The sequence below is a fragment of the Humulus lupulus genome, chromosome 8 (genome assembly GCF_963169125.1).
Source record: "Humulus lupulus chromosome 8, drHumLupu1.1, whole genome shotgun sequence".
Taxonomy (NCBI): domain Eukaryota; kingdom Viridiplantae; phylum Streptophyta; class Magnoliopsida; order Rosales; family Cannabaceae; genus Humulus; species Humulus lupulus.
The window spans coordinates 52,739,456-52,758,123 of NC_084800.1; the positions used below are offsets into that span (position 1 = coordinate 52,739,456).

Sequence of the window (18,668 nt, forward strand, 5' to 3'; positions counted from 1 at the left end):
AGAACTGACCAACTCCAGCCTAGTATTGTTATAAAAACAGTCACAACTACACGATAAGAGAGCTACACAAAATAGACTTACAAGGTCTTATTAAAATATTTACCCACTTGTACAGAAGAAGAAAATGAAATTATAACACCGACATCATCACTATGAATCATGCATATGTAACCATCTCTATTATTTTTTTCTTTGTATTTCTTCACTAATTTATAGGTATGACATATGATATAAAACATAAAAAGAAAAAAGGTGAAACCAATAGAAATGATACAACAAACATATTCCTTATGCTGGCTTACCATTAGACCTCACCAACCCTACTGAAGTTGAAGTTGAAGAAGATGATAAAACAGACTGATCAATTTCTTGTTTGTCCTCATTAAATGCTTTTGTTAGAACTTCTTGCAGTTCCATGTATCTTCTTTTCTTTGCTAGCCGTTCTGATGGAGTGCCGTGTCCCAAATAAGCTAACTGTGACAAGTCATCAGCATCCATGATCTTATTGAGTACTTCTGAACAACGAGGAAAGAACCGTTTCCCAAGTTCCACTGCCCATATAAAACAACACGCTTAAGTACAGCTACGGATGTATCTCAATCGTTCTTTGATTTAACAAATCATATTAAATTGTCAAACTAAATAAATGTTCAAATTCCCTTTTATTTGGTTGATTAAATACCCTTTTTACCATACAATCAGATTTCTATTTGGCTCTAAAGTATGCAAGCTCAAGGTATTATATATCAATTAAGTGAGAACCACACACTTTCAAACTCAAACGATCTAAAATAAGTAACAGAGTAATTTCTGGGAAGTGGTAATCTTAGTGAGCTCTAAACTGATCTTCGTGTAGCTCAACAGAAAACAAAGACTGGTAAAAGTGCTTACCAGTTCTAGAGAGTTCCTTCAACCTGATCAAATGTTCTTCTTGAATCTTAAAAGGGGCCTCATTTAAGTCTACGGTTGTCCTCTTGGCACCAGCTGAATTCTTTGAACTTAGCCCATTTATGAATTCAGACGTGCAGTCCATTTGAGAAATATCCATAACGACCTTGGCTTCCATGGGGAATAGAAGTTTCGCCAGTCCAACTAAGAAAGATATTAACAGTCAAACACCATAACCATTGATCAATCAGAGCCTGGTTGAGAAAATTTGTATTGCTCCTATGGCATCGTAATACAATTGCCCATAGTTTAGACGTAATATTCTTGTGTTTCATGTCATGATTCAATACGTGATGTATTAATGTATTAATGTATTGATGTGAAAATAGATTCTTTTACGTCAATGAACGCACGAATAATCTAACAGAGAAGACAGGAAAACTAATGTTTATTTATATTCAAGTGGAACCGTGGGGATTAAATGAGATGAAGCAACAAATAATTACATATACATAATCAACTATATATATTCTAGAATTTCCCCAAACTCGTATTTGTAAACTTGAGTTCAAAACAGGGTCCTACAACTGCACTCTATCATATATTTTTGGGAGGTAGAGGAAGAAAACATCATCAGGCAGGTCACATGAGAAAAGGCCTATCCATTTGATCATGAGCAGCATATAACAAATAGATTACCTAGCATGCAATTTTTATTTTTATTTTTAATTTTTCATAAGGAGAGAGCCACAATATTAGGAGTGCATATCTTACTGACAAGAAGAAAGAAAGATGAGTCACGGGGCCATTATGAACCTTTTGCCGGCATGGAGAACAGAAGGTCCTTTCTATTATGCACATATATAGTAAGTAAGGGACTTTCTGCAGAAAAGCAAAACAATAAATCATTAGAGAATTACCTCTATTCTCAAGGTACAACAACTTCTTCCGCAGATCATCCCCTGCCATAGCAAGAGAGGCAGAAGCTTCTCCAAGTAATGGAGCCCTTCTTTCTGCTTGCTCTAATATCTCTATGCATAATCGATCTCTTGGAGAATCTTTGCCTTCCTCAGTAGGCTTAAAATAATCTGCAGACCTGGTTAACTGCTTTGCTATTTGAAGTGCTTTCCTTCCATCCAATGTAAGATCAGATGGTCTTGCTCCCTTTGTTAAAAGAGATACTATAAGCTTAGGCTCTCTCCGCATTGCAGCAACATGAAGAACAGTGTATCCCCTATTATTCCTGCAATTAACATCAGCGAGTCCAAGATCAAGCAACTCAGCCGTCGTCTTTGCATCACAGTATGCCACAGCATAGTGAAGTGCATGTGCATCATCAAGATTGGTATGCCCTTCTTTCAGTAGCATTCTGACTAACTCAACATCATCCGACTCCAGAGCCCTATGTATTCTCTTTACATGTTTTTCAGGATATATAAGGCCTTCCGAATTGTCAAAACCAAGCTCCAACCGTGAATCTATTATTTTTTTAACCGTGTGTTGTGGTAAAGCCTTATCAAGAGTAATGACATCAAATTTGGATTTAACAATAATTTCAGTACACCTTTCCAGCAGTCCCTCACAAGCTTTTCCACATATATTAGCAACAGATAGAACCACCAAGACATCATCAGCTGCAATTTTGTCGAGGATATCTAAAAGGTGCCTCTGTAATAAAAAAGGCCTACTATCAAAACTTAATCAGGGAAAACATATACATATACAATACTGTATAATTAAACTAAATTCTACAACTACAAATGAAAACAACGCATAATGTATTCCTACAAGCAATATATGAGCGTCATAACAGTACGTTAAGGATGTCCTTTGTCTCTTACACCATTATAACGCATCACAAAGTATAGTACATTAGGTCACAAAGTTAACAATTTTTTTTCTTGAGAAAAAGAAACCCAATACAGAATTAATCCAAAAAGCTCAAGGATACGAAGCTCACCTGATAAAGCGACACCAGTTCGGAGACTTGAAACGTGAAAGAAGCATAGAGCACCTCCACCATGAAGTTCACAGTCGAACGACATGCCGTATGGGAACAATCCTCATCCACACAAACACAAACCCCTTTCGGCAACGCCCTGACCTTTCCACTATACAAATAACCCAAAACCGCCACCACCGAGTCGAAACCCACCTCGTAATCCTTAGCCAAGTCCTTCAATTCGAACCTGGAACCTCTATCCTTCGACCCAGCGAACACATTCCGAAAGAACCCACTTCTCCCCGAGAGAATGCACCGGTGTACCGGAATTTCCCTACCTCCGGTCACGGCGAGCCAGGCGTCGGCAAAGAACTCGGAATCCGGGGACTCGAAGATTGAGTATAGATTCTCCGAGAAGCGATTGAGGCCAACATCGGAAGGCTCAGGCTCCGAAGGGAATTCCCTTAAGTTGCAAATACTACTACTATTGCTTAAGATCTCGGTCGAATCGGAAAGTCCAGTTTTGCTATCCATGCTGCTAAATCCCAAAAGTCGTTATAAATTCGAATCGAACCTCCATAGCCGCCGTGGACTCCAAGGTAAGAGGAGAGAGAAGCTTAAAAGAACATGGTTGACGAGCCAATACTACCAAACTATATAGATCTTATCCTTTTTGTCTAAATTGAATATTTATTATATGAGGACTTATTATATACATTTTTCTCTCTTTTAAAAGCCACATATGTATATCACTTAGGAATCTATAAGCTGAACCCAATGAATCTTTTTCGTTCAGATTCTCTTTTAATCGAGATCGTGTCTAGTTATTTTGATATTTGTGCAGCATGTTTTTAGGGTAGAAATTTTCTTGTCTTAGCGAGTAAATGATATGCGCATATAATTACCCTTAAAAGTGTTGCGTCAAGACAAAAGAATCATTTAGCCTTTAAGTACAATCATAGTAAGTAATGACAACACTTGTCTATACATCCTTGATTCCAAGCTCCACACTTTTATTTCACAAACAAACGACCACCATAAATATTCGAGGCCTTTCGTTGGGCCCAAAAAAAATATTTCTAAAGGTTTTTCTTATGAATAATTGTCTCTAAAACAGCCTCAATTTCTTCTTTTGCTCTTTCAAAAACATTTGGCCCCTTCACCATATCGATTGGGGTGTTCTCGTCAATGTCATCACTCAAACCATGGATTTCTCTATGATGGTGGTGGTGAGGAGACTTCTCAGGGTGTATGAATTGTTCAATCTTTTGCTTGGCTTTCTCAATAAAAGTGGGTGTCTCCACATGGATATCTGCAAAATTTAAGTGAGCTTCAAAATTTCTGTTAAAAAAACAATAATCATAAATTTATCAACCAATGGTGTGGAGGGTGGAAAGCAACAAAGTCAATCCCATAAGTGTTTATATATTTTTAGATTCTGTATTTTGTCTCATTATCTGTTTAGATCCGATGTTTTGATAAATTACTTTTTGAACTCTATATTTTTTAAAATAATTCAAATATATTCTTAAACCCGATTTTGATCAAAGTTTTTTTTAACTAAAATCACAAATAATTTATCAAATTAACAACTCAGAACAAAAACAGAATCATTCTGCCTAAGCACTATATTGTTATACTCAATTTTTGTTTATCAAAATCAGGTTTAGAGGTCTATTTGAACCATGTTACAAAACACAGGATCTATAAGCCCATCCCATAATTAAATTAAAAACAACAAAAACCAAACAAGGAAATTCTAAAGAACAAGCAATGTAGTAACTAGTAAGAAAACTCAGAAGAGTTTACTGCAATGCGGTGTTAAAACTAAGTAACATAAACCATTTAATGTAAAATCTGTTTGCGCATGACAAAGCTCAACTACAAAACCATACCTAACTCAAAGTAACAAAACTGTCAGTGCATTGATGACATAGCAGGTACACAAGAGCAAGAAACATATTGATACACAGAACAGCAATCAAAACCATTCACAGTCGGTATTCACTAAGGGTTAGTTCTTTTAGCTCCAAACATTTTTCAAACAGGAAGAAACAAACCATTATTCAACTACTTACAAAACTTCAATCCAAAACACATAGAAATCCCCCTGAAATTTTGAAATGGCTATCACTTTCATGAGCTATACCTGAAGTAGAAAAGGGTTTCTGCTGATTGTGGACCTCCTTCCTATCTTCACCCCTGCCATTACATTCCCAAAACAGCAAGTATTAGAATCCAAGAACAATTAAATAAATATATAATTCTTTATAAATATATAAAAACTTAAGCTCCTAATTTGGATTATTTACGTTACCTTCCTCCATAAGTTGAAGACTCCTCCTTATGATGGATTGTTTGGATTAGAGCCTCAACCTCTTCTTTTGCTCGCTCAAACAAATTTGGAGCTCTAACATCCTCCAATGGGGTTTCCGCATCGATGTCATTCCTCATCCCATGAGTCTCCTTGTGATGAGCATGTGCTGGTGATTTTTCTCCCTGGTTTATTATTGCTTCAATCTCTTCCTTTGCCCTTTCAAACAAATTGGGTGTTTGTACTTTATCTAATACAACATTTAGGTGGTCGAGTTATCATCATTTTAGGGGTGTACAGCCATGTATACAAAACAATAAATAAAAAATGACAAAAGAATCTTAACCTTAAATTTGATTCAAAGGTTTCAGTAGAAAAAGCAAACCAAATCAAATGGAACATAAAACTCAAATGGTTATTAATCAATTTTATCCGAAAATAGCAGCGATTAGAAAATATAAAACTGCGATCCTTAATTGATTAGGGACAAAACGATAAATTCGTACCTGATGGAGGGTGGATCGGTCCAAATTTGGGATCTGCCATTGTTAGGGTTTGAATGTGCTCGATCGGAGAAGTAGAAATTGGAATTGAAATGAATTAAAGAAAAGGAAGGAAGCAGTTTTCTTTTTAAAATGAAATAAAAATGAAGGAAGCAGTTTGGGTAGGAGTCGTCGAGTCGATGCTGGCAATTTGCAAAGAATGGGCGAATATGCCAGATTGGACAACGGAAGCGTTTGGCCCCACTTTAGTACTTTATTCAGCGGCGGCGGTATCCGATATATATCCACTGTAAACATGTTTTTTATGCCACGTCATGTAGATAAAGGATAATTTTGTTATATATTTTTTTTTGACAAAGATAATGGTCAATTTTTTTTGCGACAAAAAAGATTAATTTAAGGCATCTTTACAATTGTAAGACTATAATATAAAATTTTATTTATAAAAAAATAATGTCACGTCATCAAAAAAATATTTTATTCTAAAGATAATATACATAAATTTGAAAATTTTCAAAATTTTTAATTTTCTAATTTTTTTGGGTTTAAAAAAATAATTTTTTGATTATTTAAAATGTTAATAAGTTATCAATTAGTTATTTTTTCACCATTTTTATATTTTTTTTTTCAACTTTTATTTCATTTTATTTTTTTGTTCTTTTCTCATGGTAGGGGGTCTTTCTCTCTCCATTATATTTTTTTTATTAATTTCTTACATTCTATCTTATCTTTAATTTCAAAAAAAAATTTCCGGCCACATCACTAGTCGGTTAGGCTCAAAAGTGGTACTGTCTCGACCAACTATTTAAGGTGATCGTTTTGATATATGAGAAGTATAGGTTTTTTGGCTGTCGCCGGAGAAGATGACCAGAATAAAAAGCAATATTTTAGTTTCTTTTTTATATTGTGTTGACCAAAAAGTAACTAAATTTTAAACATGATCAAAATTTAATATATTAAAATTTGTATTCTTATTTTACATTTAAAAGATACTATAATGTATTCTAAACAACTTAAATTTATTTAAAAATATGCCAAGTAACTTTTTTAAAATAGATTATTTACGATATTGTTTGGTAACTTTTAAATATAATATAAAAAAAATTATTATATAGTTTATTATAAGTAACTTTTAATAATAAGTTATATAGTAATTTGTTATATTTTATTGTAAATCATTAGTTTCTAAAAAATGACTAATCGACAACGTAAAAGTATCTTAAATAATAAGACACAATTATATAACTTCAAAATGACTAATCAGACTCTTAAGACAAAAAAGTTTCAAAAAATAAGTATTGGAGGTAACCAAAATGTATATAAAATAATAAGCTATAAAAATAAATCTTTTCATGAAAAAGTAACTAATTGGTAACTTATTAACATTTTAAGTAACCAAAATGTTACATTTTTAAACCCAGAAAAATGGAAAAACCCAGATTTCGGGAAATTTTCAAATTCAGATATATTACTTTTAGAATCCGGTATTTTTTGATGACGTGGCAAGGTATTTTTTAAAATAAATTTTATAGGTGATTTTTGTAATTAAATTATAAAAAATAATAACGAATGTAAATTTCTCTTAATTTAATATAATATATTTTTTCAGCAATGAATTAATTTGATATAATTAAAAGAAAACAAAAACATTCATTTTTTTAATAATTATTTAAGACTAAAAAATGAATAAGTGTTACACTAGCATCGATGATTAGGGATGCACAATGGGCGGCTTTGTCGAGTTCAAGTGCTTCCTGTTTGGGTTCCGGGTTGAGAATACACTTACCGAACCCGTCCGAAATGGGTTCAGATTTTTGGTCGGGTGCTTCGGGTGGGAAAAATGCTTATCGAACCTCTCTTCTCTATGATCTATGTCTGTCGTGCCCGTGCACTAAGCGTTGGTTGTAGTATAGATCGGGCAGTCGATTCCACAAGGAGACAAAGAAACAAAGTTAACAATAAATAGAGTTAAAAGTAAATAATGTGAGGAAAATAGAACAATTATATTTTTGTTATTTTTTGATGATTTAAAGATTATAAATAAAAATAGGATAAAAGTGCAATGTAACAAATGGTAACAAATAGGAATGAGCAAGAGTCACATGTATGCATACTTATGTATTTTGATTTTTTATTCACAAAAATGATACAAATGAATAATTCACATCCCAACTATTCATTTAGAAGACATTGAAGCATAAATATATTTCACAAAAATGTATTTAAGTGATTAATATTCTTTACCATGGAATGATTAGATAAGTCTTTAGATAAATCTAAAAATAACACTATACCATTGACAATAATGCAATAAAAAATTGGGCATAAAACCTAAAATAAATATTACTTTTACTATTTATAAAATACATAGAAAGAGCATGACTAATTCTATATAGATTTAGCAAAAGTAAATATATATGAATGAGATGGAGAAAATGATAAAGATATTTTTTATAATATTTTTACTAATTTGATAATACATATAAAATGTTTGACAAAATCTATATACTATTAGCAAATATAACTAGAGATAATAAGATGAAGAAAAAGAGATGAAAGGAAATAAATCACTCAAATATATAAATTTGAAGTACATGGTGAATAAAAAATATCAAATAAAATCATTGTGTATATAAGATCATCCTAACATTCCTAAGAATGTTAGCCTATTATGCTATACATTCTCAGAGCAATTCTAGAGAGAAAAGATGATAAATGAGACTAGAATTTAGTAGAGTTTTGCTACCTAAAAATTACATACAAGTTATGGAAAATGAGCTCTTATTTATAGTGCCTTAAGAGAATTGAAAAATAAATAAATAAGATTTTGGGGTTATAAAATGTAATAATAATATTAATACTAAATTATGATAGTAAAATCATATTTATTATTAATAGTATTATTTTTACTCTTGTGATAATTGTTCTATTTGTATTTTGTTGTGCATGGTGGTTGAGTGCTTAAAATGGCACTCAACCTTCATATTAGTTTTTATTTGACAACTTAAGGTGTCAAATACCATATGAGGTGACATCCTATGGTTGGTTAGTGATACCTCATAATAATAATTAAATTCAAATATGTGAGACCCGATATTGAATTGCACCAATAGCGATATGTCACATCTTGGTGGCGTTGAGCACCAGTGGTGCTCATTAGCAATTCTTAGAAAAAATAGTTGATGGCATTACAATTTTGACAAAAAATGAGCAGAAATGACTTTGACTGGCGCAGCGAAGTAGGGCACGACACGTGGCTTGTTGACTACAAGGGAAAGAAAGGGAAAGGAGGCAGGCAGGCTGGGCTTTGGGTTGCTGGGCAGAAGGGAGGGAAGGAAGCCTAAGGCATCTTGTGCAGCTAGCGGGTTGGGTGGGCAGACAGGTCACGCTCGTGGGGCTTCGAATGGTGTGGGACGCATGGCGTGCATCTGTCGCGCCACCTGGCACGCTGGAAAGAGGCAGGGGCTGGAGAGAAGGGTCGGACAAAGCTAGGCCTAGTGCAATTCGGGCCTCTGTCTTAAAAATGCCATTTTTTCTACTATTTTTTTCTTTTCAATTTTAATTTTTTTCTTTTCTCTTAATTTCAAAGTACCAAAATACATTTTATTTCCTACAAAATAAAACAAATTAAATTGAAATGAAATATTTTCAATCATAAAATAAATCATATTAATTGTATGAAAATATTATTAAAACTTAATTTACCTTGACTATTAAAAGCGATAAATGTGCATTTTTCACCACTAATCACAACTCCCAACTAAATTATTGCTAGTCCCTAGCAATTCAAGCGGATAAATAATATTGCCAATATGAAATAGTGAATCAAATTATGCAAAATCATTTAACAAAAATGTTTAGCGAGAATTTAGAAAATGCTACTTAAAACTATCAAAGTTATGATTCAAGAGTTTTGTATGTGTGTGCACCAAACCAAATTCATCTTTCCATAATTCATATCACAAACAGTATCAAAAAATACCAAAGAATAAAGTCTCAACTCCAAATACTCACTAATGTATTGAAAGTACTTTTATGGGAGATGGTAGACACTTTTGGAGTTGAAAATTTAACAATTAACACTAAAAAAAATGGATGTTATCGTTTTAGGAAAAATAATGTTAACAAATATTGATAAAAAGATATGTTAATCAATTCATTGACATACTCTGTCACTGTCTTACTATCCTGAACCAAGTTCATAAACGTTTTGGTCTTCGCAATTCGAACTGCGTCACAGTAGTATCTTTTGTCGAACAACTGTCTGAATTCCTCCCAACCCATCATGACAACATTCTGGGTCTGGGGTACCACTTCCCATCATGTCTGAGCATCCTCCTGCCGCATATACGTGGCAGAAGCCACTCTACCATGGCCTACCACTCCCATATAGACAAGGATGGAGTTAATTATACCTATCCACTGTTCAACTCTGAACGAATGGAGGATAATACTTCTGGAATCTTTCATACAATAATTCCCATATGTTCCGACCTTTAGGTTGAACCAAAGTTGGTGCCATTATTGTCAAAACAGACAGAGCAGTGTTCCCTGAGGAAATCCATTGTCCTAACCACCTAATCTCCTCCTCCTAGTTTTATAGTCTTGCTCACATGCCAGAAAACATCTACTGCCAATTCTCGGGGTAGATGGAGGATTCTGACCATGACCATCATCTGCAACCCCCAAACTAACCATGTCAGGTCCAGTTGACTACCTTGGATACATAATATATGAATCTGTCCGCAGTCAACGACTTAACCTATCAATCTTGATATCCCTATCCAGAACTATTCCACGAGCAGGCCAAGCAACACGATAGCCACACACGCAATTCCTTTTTCAGAAATAATGTGGCCTAAGACTATGCCAGAAGATACTATGAAGTGGCATTTCTCCCAATTGAGTACAAGTCATTTCTCAATGCATCGTTTTAAAACAGCTTCAAGATGAAGAAGACATATCTCAAAGGAGTTTCCGAAAACGGTTAGGTCATCTGATAAGGTCATTTTTGTATTAATATTTGTTAAGTTTTTCTATGCTTGGATGGTGTTATGATAGCATTTTTAATAGTTTTCACTAAGTTTTGTGATTCTACAACATATTTTCTACATTGCGTTTTATGATGATAAATCTTACCTTTTGATGGCAAGTGTAGTTAAAATAAAGTTTTAGGAGTATTCAAAGCTTTCGGATTGAAATGTGGAAGTGGTGGCAACGTGGAAGCTTTCTAAGATCAAGAATTGAAGAATTTGGAGGTAGGTCGCGACTCATAAAACTCAGGCCGCGACACTTTAAATGGAAATCGCAATTTCAGATTTTTTTCTTCCAGATAGGCCGCTGCCTGAGGGACAGATTTAGGCACAGATTTTGTTCTAGGCCGCGGCTCTCGACGTCATTTTCAGATTTTTTATTACTTTTTAATTAGAATTTAATTGAGACTATAAAAGATGATTAGGGTTAATTTGAGAGGGATTTTTATGACGGTTTTAAGAGAGAAAAAGATTGGGAGGAGGCTGAAGAAAAGACTACAAGACTACATTACTTTTGTTCATCAATCTAGTTTCTTTTCTTCCCTTAATCTCTTTAATTTTAATTATAATTATGTTTGTGATTATGATTACAATTATGGAGTAGATTCTTTTTAGGTTAAGGGTTAATTCAAAACCCAAGACATGAATTCTTGATTATTACTAATGAATATTGTTCTTCAATTTCTCTCAATATTAGATTGTTTCTATTTTTCCAATTTAATGTTATGAATCTTGTAATTTCTTGTTAGGTGGCCAACTAATTAAGGTTTTACATTGTTCAATTGTCATCTTAGAATTACTACTCACCTAATAGTTTAGGATTCTAAGTGTGTGTGATAAATTGCAATTGATAGTTAAGTCAAAAGAATTGTTGATTGTGATGAAAAATAGAACCTAGGTTAAATGAATTATATGCTTCATTAATTTATTGCCTAGATTAACTTGTTTCCATAGAACTTAATGCTTTATCTAAGCTAAATAGATTGTATGCTTCATAGATTTATTGCTTAGATAAAAGAGTTAATTATTGAGCGCTTCGCCTTGAATACTTATAATAGGGAGACTGGGATAATTGATTGCTTCAGCGTTATCTACGGGGTTAATAGTTTAATTGAGAAATTGGAATAATATTTATTATTAGTGATTAGGAATGATTGTTGAGGGTGGAGATTAACCTTTAACTGCTTCTTAATATCGTAATATCCATCTTTAATTGCTTTCTAATTTATGCTATTTAATTTTGAGTTAAAAATCAAAATCCCCTTTTAAGTTTTAGTGTTAATTCTTGAATAATATAGTGAACGATAGTCCTCATGGGTTCGACCTGTAATTGCTATTATACTGAAATAATTGGAAGTATTGAAAGAAAAATCATTGTTAAATTTGTGTGGTATACAACAGCCATCATCATCCATGAATACTTCCATTGATTTTTCCATCATGTCACTAAAGATGTTCATCATGCATCTTTGGAAAGTAGCTGGTGCATTACACAAGCCAAATGGCATATGCCGGAAAGCAAAAGTGTCAAAGGGACAAGTGAAAGTAGTCTTATCTTGATCCTCTAATGCAATCTCAATTTGATAATAGCCAGAATAGCCATCAAGAAAGCAATAGAATGGATGACCAGCTACACGCTCAAGGATTTGATCAATGAATGGGAGTGGAAAATGATCTTTGCGGGAGGCGACTTTTAATTTTCTATAATCGATGCACATGTGCCACCCCGTCACCGTTTTTGTGGGGACAAGGACCCCTTTTTCGTTTTGGATCACGGTGACACCATATTTCTTGGGCACAACTTGAGTCGAACTGGCCCATTTGCAATCAGCTACTGGGTGAATAATACCAGTGTCTAGCAATTTCAAAACTTCATTTTTCACAACTTCTTTCATTGTGGGGTTCAGTCGCCTTTGAGGGTTTCTTCGAGGGATAGCCTCGTCCTCCAGATTGATTCGATGGGAGAAAATTAAAGGGCTATTACATTTGATATCAACAAGCGTGCAACCTATCACAGATTTATGTGTCCGCAGTAGCTCGAGTAACTGCAATTCTTGAGAATTTTTAAGGATGGACGAGATGATAACTGGAAAGGTTTCACCGTCTCCCAAGAAGGCATGTTTTAAACCCTCGGGAAGTTGGGTCAATTAAACAATTAGAACCTCTTGTTGGAAAATACTTATACAGGATCTTTATTTATTTTCATGTATATCTAATATTAAACAAATTAATACGAGATAGCCTAAAACATGTTTCTAAAATTGAATTCAAAGAGAAACAAAAATAGAATACTTACAGTATACGCAGCGGAATTAAGAGTCCTTCCTTCAGTTTCTCTAACTCTTGTATCCTCTCTGTCGCAGAGTATTATCAAGAAACTGAACCGATCTTTTATTTTCTTCACGATCTTCCAATGTATCCTTAGAACCACCTAGACTAGTGTGGGCAATTCTCAACACATGAGATAGATATAGAGAGAAGAAGAGAAAATACAAAGAGGCTTAGAAAAGGACTTGTGTTTAGAGAGAATATAAAACTATCAGAAAATCTGACTTATCAAAAACCCTTTTGTTGACCCTCGTTTTAGCCAACTGACACGGAGTCAAAATATGAATGATATAGGCGAATATGTATAGATAATAACGTAATGACAAAAGTAAAGAAAACACAGTAATTTATAGTGGTTCGGCCCCAGAATCTGGTAATGACCTACGTCCACTTAGAATGATATTGATATGGGAACAAAAGTGCGATCAGAGAGCTTGGGCTCAATGAGTTTCAACACTCCTCATAAACAATCCTCGTTTTCACAGATAATTTCTATGTTCCTATGGTTTTTTAGCTGCCAAAAGGTCCCTTCCCATGAGCCATCTCTTGCTTTTTATAGGCCCATGGGGGGTTGCCCAATATTGTTACAGATATTATCCCTTGAATCATGGGATATTCAGAAGATTGCATGAAATAAATTCGGGATACATAAGATCTTTCCATAAATGTTGCTTTGCCAGCGGAACCACCGACCAGTCTGGTCGTGGTAAAAACAGGTATGTCCTGCTTCTGGTGTGTCTCATGGTCGATACTCTAGCAGACGCTCCAGGTGTCAGGCACGTGTCAAGAGATTATTCGCCACGTCACAAATGCTAATTTATTGGATAACATTTGCCCCCCAAAGTTTATTTACTACGAACAGTAAATAAACTTTGAGCGTACGACCCTTCGGTAACCCCTCCTGACGTGTCAGAGCCTTTCGTGCGTTCTTGAAAAAAGCAAACCACTCCTGTCTAATCAAGGCTTTTCAGTTTCCCAGAAACAATTTTGACGGCCTTTACGCTTCCCCATACTTCGAAAATGGAAAATTAATGATCACGCTTTTTGAGTACCAGAGACAAACTTATATAAGGTTACTTGAGCCATTTTCTTCCTTTTTACGCACGTCATCTCTTTGTCGAAAAACCCTAAAAACCAGAGCTTTACTCTCTCCGGCGAACCTTCCTTCGTGCTGTAGGATCAGACGGTGGGCTCGTTGACTTCCGAAACTCTCATTTCCATCTTCACGACCACTTTCCTTGGTAAGTTACTCTGCAACTCCATGCTTCTAACCTTTCGTGGTGCATGCTTTTAAATGGTCTACTGTTTGAATCTCTTGGTTTTTGGTTTTTTGAACGCCTGTAGATAAGATGTTTTTTGTCGTCAACGTATGCTTTTGGGTAGGTTCAAAACCCAGGATTAGCACTTTTTAGGACGTAGGATCGAAGTAGCATTTCGATTTTTTAATCCGGTTGGAAATAATTTCTTCCCGTTGCGAGGGGAGTCGAAAAAGCTTTTCAGGAAAACTTTTCACTCTCACCCTTTTGGTCCGCTTTTTAAACTGTTTGCGCAGAGAGACTTAGTCAGAATACTGTTATATAAAGGCTTAGCTTTAATACTTCGACCAGCGCTACTTTAAGAATCTCCTAGATCCCTCTGACCTCGCCTCCCCATTCTTCTGTTTGCAGATTTTAATGCTAGATTTGTGGGGAGGTGAGAGACCCATCGACGACGACCTCCTTGCCCAACTGCTCGAGGGAGAAGAACAAATATCCGATCGCATCCACCAGATACCCTTCTCTCGAGTCTCTTCCAGATCGCACCCTTCTATGGCCCGTTCAAAATCCTCTGGCAAGAAAAGGCCCGAATCTGAAAGTAACCCATCTCCTTCTGCTCAGCCTGACTCGCAGGCGGGGGCTCCCTCGACCAGTGGTCGAGAAAATCTTACTCCTGACCCCAATATCCAAACTAGGGCTCGTCCTCGTCATCGCAATCCGCCTGATGTCGAGTGGTACACTCCTCCAGCCAGTTCGATGACCCCTCGGATGGTCGCGAACTGCTTCAGAAAATACCCCCTAACGGGGGTGACCATTACACGTCCTACTGCGGAGCAGAGGGCTAACCGTCCAGGAGGGGCAAACAGCGCCTGGTCCCGGTATCACATTGAAGCGGGGGCTTATCTCCCTCTTCATCCTTTCTTTGTGGGGGTGGCCAATTATTTCGGCGTCGCTCCCTTTCAAATAACCCCTAATGGATATAGGATGTTGGCTGCGCTCTATGTCCTGTACAAACTTAACAAGTGGCCAGAACCTTCACCTCATAAGGTTAATTACCTCTTTGATCTTAAGTCCAATCCTCAACACAACGGGACGGGCTTTTTTCACTTCTGCCATCAGGAAACTGGCCGGACGTTTTTGAGTGGCACCACCCACATATCAAACGTGGGACATTACAACAAGGAGTACTTCTTTACTCCCGATATATCCAGCAACAACTTGGCCTTCGCGAGAGGAGGTACAATTTTGTCTTTGTCCTGGTCGATACTTTATCATAACGTATTTCTCTTCGTCATTTCTCAAACTCGACTCGTTTTTCAGGCCCCTGGTTGCGCCCGACCCCAACACCAGACATGGTGTCGAGGTCTGACACTCTGGCCAAGATGTCTGCCGCTACCAAATGTGTCAAGACCTTGACACAAGAAAAGAATTTGAGGTCGTCTGGCCTTCTGTCTCCTCGTCATGACAATAGAGGGTCCGAAACGGACGAACCCACTGCTGGGGGGGTCCCCGAGCAGCAGTTTCCTGTGCCCTCTCCAAGGAGGAGGCCAACAGGAGTTACGATCAGGGAACCCACGGGCAGCCCTTCTGCAGAAAGGCCTTCTGCTCCCCAAGGCAAGGGGAAAGAAAAGGCCAAAGAACCAGTTGTTGACTTGGAAGAGTCTTCTGATGACAATGGTAACGTTATTTCGCTTTTAAATGGTCTGCCAATTCCCTGTCACATGTTCGACGGGGATGGCAACTTTACATATGCTCCAAATCTAGGGCCAAACTTCTTCATGCCAGAAAATGAGTATATGATTAATAGAGTCAATAGTATAGCGACCAGTAGTTGTAGCTCGGGTATTCACTTCATTATCTTCTTTCTGTTGTATTACTCTTTTCCACCTTTTTCTTCCCTTATTAACCTTTTGTGTTTATTTTCATGCAGATATGTCGACTCCCAATATCTTTGACATGTACCAGGCCGAAGAGGAAGAAGAAGTCCCTCAACTTCAACGGAGGTCAAAGAAACGAACTGGTGAAACCAGTCGAGGCCCTTCAGCCAAGAAGAGTCGACCAGAAGACCTTCCTCAGGGCATTCCAACTGGGCAAAGTCCTGCGCCAACTGGGCGAACTCCTACCCCTCCTCCAGCTCCTTCTGAACAGAAAAACACCCCTGCTCGGTCCAATCCTCCACCTGCGCCTGCTAGGGAGCATCTTTCTCGCGAAGAGGCTCATGATGCCAGGCTCGTGAGCCATACCATTCGATCCGCTAAGGATCGAATTGAACGGATTGGCAGAGGTGAGCGTGTTGGGGCTGCCATGATCCAGGCTGTAGAGCTACCAGTCGATCAGATCCTGAACAGGACTCTGAACGAGATCTCCAGCGTAAGTATTTCTTTGTTTCTCGAGTCTTTGTTTTTCAGTTCTCGCGATGAGTCTTGACTTCTTTTTCTTTCGTTTACAGGCCTTACTTTCTGCCATTACTGCTCGTACCCGAGCCCAGGCCTACTTTGAGCAGATTGAGGTTAAGGTTCTCGAGAAACATCAGGTGAAGGCGGCTGAGGAGCTTTCGGCTGCTGAAGCCAAACATGCTAAGGAGTTGGGGACGGTGGTCCAAGAGCGGGATGCAGCGGTGACCAAACTGTCTGCGGCTGAAGCTGCTAAAGATGCAGCGGTTAAGCTGAGGGAAGAGTATCGGCCGTACAACAAAACTCATCTCCGCGAGATCAAGCATCTGGAGGGGGTAGTCAAGTCTAAGGACGAGACTATTGCCGCTCTCGAGGGCAAGCTGCAGCAGTCGGAGCTCGACAACTCCAAGAATCTGGAAAAGTATAAGAGGGCGACACTCCGATGTTTCTATAACTTTTGGAAACATAATCGGGGTGCTGACTTTAGCTACCTTTCAGAGGAGGTTAGAGTTGCAGAGTTGGCTCGGTGCGCTGCTCAACTAGCTGAAGAGGAGGCGAGAGCTGCGACTCCTGCAACCCCAAGCGTCGTTGGTTTGGACGAAGAAACCATGGAGGAAGAGACTGACCAGGTTGTTGCCCAGGATCCTCCTGCCCCCCATGCCTCTTAATTTATTTAGCTGTTCTTCTTTCTTTTTAAACACGCGACCCACGGGTCGCCATGTAAAGACAATAATTTCTTTTTAAACTTTGCTGCACGGGCAGTAAATCTTTTTGTTTGAACAATTACATCCAAGCAGCAATGCTTGCGGTGTAAAAGCTTAACTCTTGGTGTTATAATATTTTTACTTATTATAACATTTGTCCGTATGACCGAACTTAGCATAGTACTTTGGCATCATATATTTTGAAAAAATACTCTAAGTACTTGAAGCATGCTTTCACTCATTTTGTTCATGTGTTTACATACCTTGAGAGTATGCTTTGCTATCGATGTGCCTTATATGCCCCCCAAGTGATCGAGGAGCTCTTAGGTCCTTGGTCACTTGCCTTGACCATGGCCTGTTCGAACATTACTGTTCGTGCGGAAAAATGATACTTGTAATACAGCAAAACAACACACGTAATGAACAAATACTTGTAAATGTAAATTCACAAAGTTTGGCAAGAACGACTGGCTGAGCACAGTCCCTTATAATTTCGTATTAAAAATGGACTAATCATGTCTTTACGAATGATTCTGAAACAGAATCTTACATATACGAGCAGTTAGCCATATTCGTAGCTAACCCTCTTTGCAAAACTTGTAAAAATTAATGGGAAAATTTGAACAAGCCAGCCCTTTAAGAAGGGCTGTTTATTGATAATACTTGCGCAGGTGTTCTCCATTCCAGTAACGTGGAACGAGATCTCCGTTTAAGCGTGCAAGTTTGTAGGTGCCTGGGTGAAGGACTTCTTCAATCTGGTAAGGTCCTTCCCAGTTAGGTCCGAGCACGCCGGCAGTGGGGTCGCGGGTATTCAAGAAGACTCGTCGTAACACCAAGTCTCCGACGTTGAATCTTCTTTTTTTAACTTTGGAGTTAAAGTACCGGGCGACTTTTTGTTGATAAGCAGCAACTCGGAGTTGAGACTTTTCTCGTATCTCATCAATTGAGTCTAAGGACTCCAGTATTAGCTGGCTGTTTTTCTCTTGATCATACGTTAAACGCCGATGTGAGGGGGGATCTATCTCGACGGGTATCATGGCCTCATACCCATAGGCTAAGGAAAATGGGGTACGCCCTGTGGCTGTTCGATGTGATGTTCTATATGACCAGAGGACTTCCGGTAGTTGTTCTGGCCATGCTCCTTTCGCTTCTTCAAGTCTTTTCTTCAGGGTGTCCTTGAGGGTTTTGTTCACAGCTTCGACTTGCCCATTCGCTTGGGGGTGTGCGACTGAAGAAAAGCTCTTGATTACCCCATGCCTTTCGCAGAAATCGGTGAACAGGTCGCTGTCAAATCGGGTTCCGTTGTC

General features: G+C 37.3%; 2 protein-coding genes across 2 annotated transcripts; both read right to left on the minus strand.

The window, feature by feature from the left end:
- Positions 1–63: 63 nt before the first annotated feature.
- Positions 64–3,580, minus strand: LOC133797234 (BTB/POZ domain and ankyrin repeat-containing protein NPR1). The gene is made up of 4 exons (XM_062235074.1): positions 2,849–3,580; positions 1,809–2,556; positions 892–1,092; positions 64–551 (listed from the first exon to the last, which is right to left on the minus strand). Exons 1-4 carry the CDS (start codon positions 3,362–3,364, stop codon positions 289–291), a joined length of 1,728 nt encoding a protein of 575 aa, XP_062091058.1. The 5' UTR covers positions 3,365–3,580; the 3' UTR covers positions 64–288.
- Positions 3,581–3,751: 171 nt separating this feature from the next.
- LOC133797235 (uncharacterized) lies at positions 3,752–5,924 on the minus strand. Its single transcript, XM_062235075.1, has 4 exons — positions 5,651–5,924; positions 5,148–5,394; positions 4,980–5,032; positions 3,752–4,142 (listed from the first exon to the last, which is right to left on the minus strand). Exons 1-4 carry the CDS (start codon positions 5,688–5,690, stop codon positions 3,910–3,912), a joined length of 573 nt encoding a protein of 190 aa, XP_062091059.1. The 5' UTR covers positions 5,691–5,924; the 3' UTR covers positions 3,752–3,909.
- Positions 5,925–18,668: the final 12,744 nt, after the last annotated feature.